The 9544-nt window shown below is 45.3% G+C and overlaps 1 protein-coding gene across 1 annotated transcript; it reads left to right on the top strand.

Moving 5' to 3' along the window:
- The first annotated feature begins 2833 nt into the window (after positions 1-2833).
- Positions 2834-7583, top strand: LOC126991592 (uncharacterized). Its single transcript, XM_050850300.1, has 3 exons — positions 2834-3225; positions 3388-5604; positions 7566-7583. Exons 1-3 carry the CDS (start codon positions 3025-3027, stop codon positions 7581-7583), a joined length of 2436 nt encoding a protein of 811 aa, XP_050706257.1. The 5' UTR covers positions 2834-3024.
- Positions 7584-9544: the final 1961 nt, after the last annotated feature.

Below are 9544 nucleotides of genomic sequence, written 5' to 3' on the forward strand. Positions count from 1 at the left end.
GAACTGGGCCAAGAACCGAGCCCTGAGGGACGCCACTAGTGACCGGCGCCCACTCTGAGTTAAATCCGTCAATCACTACTCTTTGTTGTCTGTTGCGATTTAATTTTTAAAGTAATTTATGATGTGGGACTTTATCAAACGCTTTCAAGAAACCAAGATATACTACGTCCAGTGATTTGGTTACGTCATAAACAGTGAAGAGGTCGTTATAAAAGGTTAATAGGTTTGATAGGCAGGATCTTTTGTTTCGGAAGCCATGTTGTGAGTCCCCAATTAATGTGTGGCTTTCAAGGTAACTCACAATTTTGTCTCTAATTATGCCCTCAAGTAGCTTACCTACAACCGAAGTTAGACTAATGGGCCTGTAATTACCTGGTACTTTTTTGTCTCCTTTCTTAAAAATCGGTGTCACGTTAGCCTTTTTCCAATCTGAAGGAACGATGCCTTGTCGCAAGAACATATTGAATACGGTTGTGAAGGAGGAGAGTATTTCGCTCTTTGTTTCTTTGAGCAGAGTTGGATATACTTTGTCATGTCCAGGACTTTTATTTGTTTTAAGTGATTTGAGGGCTTTAAGGACTTCATCGGGTTTTATTTCAAAGTTAGGCAATGCATGCTCGGGATTTACATTAGTACTGGTGTTGGTGGTAGCGGGAGGTAGACTGTCAGTATTGAACACCGAGGAAAAGTAATTGTTTAATAGGTTTGCAACGTGTTGGCTGTTAGTCACTAGTGCACCGTCGCTGTTTGTAAAGGGTCCAATTCCACTTCTGATCGCCTTTCTGTTGTTTATGTAACTGAAGAAGGATTTCGGATTATTTTTACAGTTGGCTGCAATAGTTTCTTCATATCTGCGCTTTGCCTGACGTACTAATCTGTTTATTTGTCGCCTGGCATCATTATAGAGTCTAATGTTTTCGGGCGAGCTTTGTTCTTTCTTTAATCTGTAAAACAGTTTTCTCTCCTTGACTGAGTGTTTAATTTCGCTATTAAACCAAGGTGGGCTTTTATTAGTGTTAATTCGCTTCTCGCACAAGGGGACAAATGTATCCTGCTGAGTGAGTAAGTGATTTTTAAAGCTTAGCCAGGCGTCCTCTTCATTGCCATCATCTGACAGTCGCATTTCTATTAGTTTTCGACGGATTTCTACGAAGTTGGCTCTTTTGAAATTGGGCACCTTTACTTTATTTTCAGTCACCGATGTTTGAGCTCTAATGTCAACGTGCACTAATTTATGATCGCAGGAACCGAGGTGTTCTCCTACCGTGACATTACTAACTAGGTTATCTTGGGTCGTTATAACAAGGTCGAGTATGTTATTTTGTCGAGTTGGTTCAGAAACCATTTGGCTTAGATAATTTTCTTCTAAACATTCGATCATTCTATGTGACTCACCTTCTGTACCTGACAGTGTCGCCCAGTCGATATGGGGAAGGTTGAAGTCTCCTAATATCAGTGAGTCGCTGTTGTTAAGTGACTGCCTTAAGATGCTGTACATTTCAAGATCGGCATCGAGTGATTGCCCCGGAGGCTTGTAAGTGACAGAGATATTTTTATTGACTCTTGCTATGTTTACTCGCACGCACAAATGTTCAACGTTACTGTTTCTTGGTGTTTTGTCAGTGGGTTGCAAATAGCTTTTGACATAAAGGGCGACGCCACCGCCTCTACGGTTTACACGATCGTTGTTAAAGAGTTTGTAGCCATCTATGTTGTATTCGGGACTTAAATCAATTTTTGTGGTGTCGATAAATGTTTCCGTTATAGCAATTACGTCAAAGTTTTCTGTCAGAGCAAGACATCGCAGTTCATCAAACTTGTTTCTTAGGCTGCGCGCATTGAAACTAAGGACTCTTAGGTTATCTTTAGGCTTGGTAATAGAGGTGGTGGTATTGGCGGGTTCAATGTTACGAGTTTGTTGCGGTGTATGGTGTCTATTTAAACGGGTGGGATGGAAGGACGTGGCTGAGAGTCGTTTTTTGTTCGGACGTTACGTACGGCGTCGTTGATGTGCCGTCCGAATCTGGCTGCCCCGATGGGGGACAGGTGTATGCCGTCCCTTTGGAAAAGTTTACTCTGGCCGTAGAAACGGTCCGAGGCGTTAAAGAGCACGATGTCAAGCTCTCCGCAGAGAGTCTGTAGGCGGTTGTTGAGGCTGAAGGCCTTATAGACCGGGAGCCCAGAGGGTTGGGGGTAGCCGGAATACTAACCAATTTTCCTTCCTGCCAGTGTTCCATACGTGCATTGTTGCATATGAAACTGGACGACTGGCATGATATCTGTGGTGGGTGTGGCTTCAGCAGCCATTTAAATTCGACACCTCAGCTACCCTAGGTTAGCTTTTGACCTAACCACTTTTAAGTACCTAGAATGTATGAGTTGTGGGTGGAGTTGTTCCAAAAAATTGATGACAGCAATTTTTGGTGGTGGGATGGACCTGCCAGTCCCAATTATGTAAGCCACTCCAGCTACCCTAGGTCAGCCTGAGAGCTAACTTCTCAGAACCTTTGCCAAAATGTTTGTGAGGATCCCAGGAGTCATAAATGGCCAATGACAGCAGTTTCCAATGGTGGGGTACCCCCGCCAGCCCCGCCCAAAGTGCCATGCCCCCAAAGTTACCCTAGGTCAGCCTGAGAGCTAACTTCTCAGAACCTTTGCCAAAATGTTTGTGAGGGCCCCAGGAGTCATAAATGGCCAATGACAGCAGTTTCCAATGGTGGGAACCCCGCCAGCCCCCCAAAGTGCCACGCACCCCATGCTAACCTAGGTCCACGCGAGCTAGGCTACATAACTCCCAAAACATGGTATGAACTGCCCATGCAAAGGTGTCACAAGTACATCCAGAAACAGGATACTTTGTAACCCTTAGGCTATAAAGGTATTACATGTATTACTCGTTTTAGCAGTAATTGTCTTTGACTCACTAATTCTTGCTAAATCCTTCTCTTTAAACCTGTCCCTTATACAAACTTGCCCCTCTCTAGAAAGGATGTGTTTCAGGTGTGTTGGTGGTGTATTGGCGATATGGAAACAAATAAGGATGCTGTTGAGGGTGAAGCCAATTTGTATAATTCTAACGGGAACGATATGCATGAAAATGACAATATCAACGAGCAAAGCTCAACTCCCGCCTTGGATAATGAGGAGAGAGCCGACCAAACAGAAATCAATCCGACATCTAGTTCGAGGTCACATCCATCTTCATCTCTACCCACATCTCCACAGGTTAGTTCACTTTTATCTTTCTTTTCAACGATACCCGCTTTTTAATAATTAAAAATAGATATAAAAAAATCCTCTCACAACTCGCCCAATTGGTCCAAAATAATATGGGGTTAAATACCTCATAGACTTTTGCTCATGTTTCTTGCAACTGTGTCGTTGCAGACCCACAGTCCTGCCTCAAGATGCTTCATCTGTCTTAAGCCAACTGAGGAGGACAGCAAGCTCAAGACTTACAGCGAAACTGTATGGGCCACAATGAAGAAATGCGCATCTCAACGCCAGGCTCTGCATGCTGACCAATATGCAGATGTAACACGAAGAGTTATGAGTGTGACAGCACCAGATACCCTACAGTATCATCCAGCATGTCGGAAGACATACACGGCAGTGAAGCGGCCACGGCCAGGCGACACCTCAACAGAATGTCCTGGTACATCAGCCTCCCCCAGCAATGATGCCACCCCTCCGATGAAGAAACGACGAATGGAAACAAGAAGCGACAGTAGTATCCCAAAGTACGATGAGAAGGGGATGCTAGCAGGATCATGCCTGTTTTGTGGGAAGAGAAGAAAGAAGAAACGCGGCAAGGAAGAAACATTACTCAATATAGCTACACTGAATATGGCGAATTCAATAGCAGATAGGGCCAATCGTTCAAAAAACGACAGAATCAAGGCATTGGTCCGCAGTGGGGTGCCACTCATTGCCAAGGAATCAGTCTATCACAAGACATGCTACAGTCTGTTCCTGGTTGAGACTGATGTAAAAGCCGAGTCAGAGCCAAAGGAATCTGCATATCACAAGAAGGCATTCACTTCACTCCGTCAGTACATAAAAACCGAAGTGTTAGAGAATAGGCAACCGGTATTTGTCTCCTTGCTACTTGATATCTATCGAACATATTTCATTGAAGTTGGTGGCGACCCTGGAAGGATTAATTCCTACTCAGCCCAATCTCTCCAACGCAAGCTTAAGGAACACTTTGGTGATGACATCACAGTGAAGCTGGCAAATTCGCGTCTAGGCAATTACATCTACAGCTCTGCTTTGACTGAGGAGGAAGCGTTTGCAGGCCTACATAGTGAAGAACATGAAGAAAATGAGAAGATCAAGTGGGTCGCTCGTCATCTCCGTAAACAGATCCTACAACTCCCAAAATCCAAGACTCCCAATCCAGCAAATGTCCAGAATCTGAAGGAATCTGCTGCCAACATCCCAGAACAACTGGATCTCTTTTTCAAGACGTTGTTGGGCTCATCTGCACCAAAGGCCGGATCATTAAGTGAGATGACCAAGAGGAAAGCGAATTCAATGGCGTCAGACGCAGTTTTCAATGTCTCTCGAGGATCAATAAAGCCGTGGAAGCACACGGCGCTTGGTCTCGGATTAGCATCCATGACAGGCTCCAAGACATCACTTGAAATCCTCAATAGGACTGGCCATTCGATCAGCTACAGTGAAGCAAAATGCTTGGAAACTGAGTTTGCGTATGCGGTACAGAAAGAACATGGAGATGTTCCAGATGGCATTAAACTTGCCCCTGATTTAGGAACAGCATCAGTCTGGGACAATAATGATGCCAATATAGAAACCTTGGACGGAAAAGATACATTCCATGCAACCGTCGGGCATACCTACCAGAACGTGCCAGAACACCCCCAGCAGTCAAGTGCTTCGGCCTCAGAATTCAGGGAGGGACGGAATCGAAGGAGTTTCCAGGGATACGAGCGGGAAATTCCAGCATTTCACCGTTCCTTAAACAAGGTGACATTTCCAAGGGAGAAAGATGCCACTACCACCCAACGAGACGATAAGACCACCCTCCAGCTTCTTGACCTCTACTGGTTCTGGATGATTCGAGAAGATTCTAAAAATTTACCGATGCATGCAGGATTTATGAGCCAGTTCGTCAAAGATCCCCTGCCTGTCCACACCATCTGCTACATGGACCCAATATCCAGTTCCCCTACTAATAATGACGTTGTTCGAGAAACAATGATCCGGACCCTGAACGTGGCAAAGGAAGCTGGGCAGGAGTATGCAGTTGTTACATACGACCTCGCCGTCGCGAAGAAGGCATACGCGATTCAAGAAGTGGAACGCCCTCTATTCGACGAACTCTTCATACTTCTTGGAAACTTCCATGTAGAATTAGCTTTCTACGGAGCCCTTGGTACCCTGATCAGCGACAGTGGAATCGAGTTCGTCTTGTCGGAGGCAGATGTACTGGCAGAAGGTTCCGTGCAAGGCTTCATCAAAGGGAAATTTTATAATAGGTGTACCCGGGTGCATGATATGCTGGTCACTGTCCTGGAACTGAAGCTGTATCAACGATTCCTAGACACCATTCCACAAGAAGATGCTGACAACTACCACCAAGTAATGACATCGACTCCTGAAGATCCAGAAGAAGTGAGAGGTTATCTCAATAATGAAGTCGTGGTGGAGCACCTTAACAAATATGAGGAATACTTCCACTCTGTGATGAGCGGTGAAGAGGGCGCCATGGCACAGTTTTGGGGAATTTATATCTACCTGGTGAATCGCCTCCATCGGGAACTACAACGCTGCGTCAAGACCAATGATGTGCGGTCATACATCAGCATCTTCCCAAAGATTGTCGAGGTCTTCTTTGCGCTCAACAGGCCAAACTACTCACGATGGGGGATGCTCTTTCTGCAGAAGTTGGAGACCGCCAACCCTGCTGTAATGACCATCTTAGAAAAGGGTGCCTTCTCAATCCGAAGAACAACGAGGAATTTTAGCAGGTCGGCTGTTGATCTCTCTCTTGAACAAACTGTCAACAAGGATGCCAGTTCAAGCGCAAGAGGAATTGTTGCATTCCGGAACTCGGACCAAGCCTTGCGCCGATGGGCGTTGACAATGACACAGAGGGCTCTTGCGGTTTCGGAGCTGAAATCATTGGTCGGGATAGAGCAGGAAAACGGCACTGCAGCACAATGTCATCCATCACAAATCAATAAGGACAATATCCAAATGAAAGCTCTTGGAAAGACAATCGACACCTTCTGCAACCCCTTCAGCGATGAGGCCCCATCAACTTTAGTGAACATTGCCACTGGACGTGCAGCAAACGCAGCAACACAAAGTTATCTTCTTTCGACGATACGAAGAGGCCAAGAAGCTAGAGAGAAGTTCGAAGAAGAATGGGACGAAAACAGGAAACGCTTCACCCAACCCATAAAGAAAGTCAAAGTCGCTAACTTCGCCGCAGAGAACACGAAAAAGGGGCCGTTGGCAAGTGCATCAAAGAGGGCACAGACCAATGCCGAGAACCTCAGGGATGCATTTGTCAAAATGATCGTTGTCGCCTCTCAAGACTCCGCCGTGGACCTCAGACACATCTTAAAATACCCAATAATCAAATACCCTCTAGCGCAGGGCTACTCAACCATTATGAGCAAAGGTCCAGTTAGACCAGTACAAATGTATGCAGAGATCCGATTAAATATTGTAGCTGGGCCCCAGCTCCAGGAGTAGCAAAATATAATTTTACATTATGAAAGTCCTAGCGATGGATTCTTGCAAGTGTATTTCCTTGACTGATTGTAGGGCCTACAGTCAGGCAAGGAAATATACTTGCAAGAATCTATCACTACCAGGACCATGTAAATCAGTTATATTTTTCTACTGCTGGAACTTGGGGTCCAGTTACAACACTCATAAGGTCCGGATTCGGACCGCGGGCCGCCAGTTGAGTAGCCCTGCTCTAGCGTTTGCCCACTGCGATGGTTCCCTGGTCAAGACCGACAAATCTTCTCTCCTGCATCATCTGGAAGCTGTACAGATGGAAACCATCAATGAACTCGACCACCCTGAGCTCTACACACACGTGTATGATGGAGGACTTCTCCTGCACTCCATCCTATCGCAGACCTCCATTGGAGCATCCTATGCATCAATTGCGCGGACGATATTGTCGGTCATCTGTGCCTCAAAGGGAAAAGAGGTTCACATCTGCCTTGATAAGTACCTAGAAGATTCGATCAAAGGAAGCGAAAGAAAACTTCGAGAAGCAGTTGACTCGGCTTACAACATAACCGGACCAGAGCAGACCATCAGGCAAAGTGGAAAAAAGTTACTGGCAAATGGGATGTTCAAAGATCAGTTGGGGAGATTTCTACTGCAGGAATGGGGGAAGGAACATTACTGGCACATTCTGGAAGGTAAAACTGTCATTGCATCCTTTGGTGGAGATTGCTTGAGCTTCGTACCAGACAAGGAAAGCCACCACATCACCGTTACAAGACCTGCGGAATATCAGGGAAACCATGAGGAGGCTGATACCCTCATATCCTTCCACGTTGCCAACACTTCAGCGAGCCACATCTGTGTGAGAGCCTCTGATACAGATGTTCTGGTGATCTTGATCGGGATGCTGGCGAGACAACGTCCAGAGGTTCGTGCAGCCAAGACTGTCATTATGGAGTGTGGCATGGGGAACAGCCGTAGGTACATCAACGTCCGCAACATCACCGATGGTCTAGAAGACATGAAGACAGGTCTACCAGAAGCGCTACCGGGGTTCCATGCATTCACTGGATGTGACTTTACCTCTGCTTTCTACAGGTGGGTTTGTGAGACCTCTGCGTTCAAAACTTGCAATAGCGAGAGGTGCAATGATATAGGGCCTAGGAAGAAACTTTCCTAGGTTCCTTTCTATTCAATGTCAATGCTATAAATACATTACTCTATCAACTAAGACTTTGATTTCAACTTCTATTTCAGAAAAGGCAAGGTTAAACCGCTCCAGATCTTAGAGAAGGACACAACAGGCAGATTCATAGAAGCATTCGTTGGCCTTGGGAAAATTGGTAACCTAGACACTGAGGCAATATCTGCATTTACCTGCCAAATGTATGGTCAAGACAAGACTGAAGACGTCAATGAAGCCCGATACCTGAGACTGATCGATATGACTGGAAAGGTTGAGAAGGTAATCTTGTAGCCAGAGAAATGGAGGGAGAATGGGTCTAACACTTTATATCGTAATCACTTAGAAAATTTTCAACATCCTTCCCATCTTTTCAGGAGAAGCAACTCTCGCATGTCAAGAAGCTGGACTGTGCTCTCCTACCACCTTCATACAAGGCATTAAAAGAGAAGATTCGAAGATCAAACTATGTTGCTGCTCTGTGGTGCAATGCTGATTCGCCTGCTCCTATGTGTAACGAATCACCCAGTGATTACGGATGGTGCCTTAGAGATAACCTCCTAGAGCCACTTTGGTTCTGAGGTGAAGAAATGCCACGTTCACTACACAGTGAGGAAATCGACAGTCAGGAAATTGCTGCAGATGAGGAATCTGACCTGATGGGCTCCGACGAGAAAACTGATATAGAAGCTTGGAGTGAAGATACAGACTCTGATGACGATAGTGAAATATAAATTTGACTGTGCATGTTTTCATTGATTGATAGATTCATTTCCATGACGTGACTAGCTTTTACAATGTCCAAGGGATGTGAAATCAAAGACTATATGTGGATCGACTGAAGTTGATTGCATTACTGGTAGAGGATAATATCACGGACACTGTTTCTTATAATTCTCAAGTTTTTGAAGCATCTTGCTCTACACTATTTTCATTTCAGATTTTGTCGCAGATCTTGAAGTTCAATTAGAGTGTTGTACATGTATGTTGCAACCAATTAAATGTAGACAAACATTTTAGAAAAAATAATAAAACGATATTATATGTAGTAGTAAAAATCATTATCTTTATCACTTTGTTTCCAATAACAGCAATTTTACAGGCTCTAAAACACATTTTTGAAGGTTCTGAGAAGTAAGCTCACATGTTGACCTAGGTTAGCTTTGGGGGCGTGGCACTTTGGGGGGGGGGGGGGGCTGGCGGGGGTACCCCACCATTGGAAACTGCTGTCATTGGCCATTTATGACTCCTGGGGCCCTCACAAACATTTTGGCAAAGGTTCTGAGAAGTTAGCTCTCAGGCTGACCTAGGGTAACTTTGGGGGCATGGCACTTTGGGCGGGGCTGGCGGGGGTACCCCACCATTGGAAACTGCTGTCATTGGCCATTTATGACTCCTGGGATCCTCACAAACATTTTGGCAAAGGTTCTGAGAAGTTAGCTCTCAGGCTGACCTAGGGTAGCTGGAGTGGCTTACATAATTGGGACTGGCAGGTCCATCCCACCACCAAAAATTGCTGTCATCAATTTTTTGGAACAACTCCACCCACAACTCATACATTCTAGGTACTTAAAAGTGGTTAGGTCAAAAAGCTAACCTAGGGTAGCTGAGGTGTCGAATTTAAATGGCTGCTGAAGCCACACC

Source organism: Eriocheir sinensis, unplaced genomic scaffold (assembly GCF_024679095.1).
Source record: "Eriocheir sinensis breed Jianghai 21 unplaced genomic scaffold, ASM2467909v1 Scaffold303, whole genome shotgun sequence".
NCBI classification, from domain to species: Eukaryota; Metazoa; Arthropoda; class Malacostraca; order Decapoda; family Varunidae; genus Eriocheir; species Eriocheir sinensis.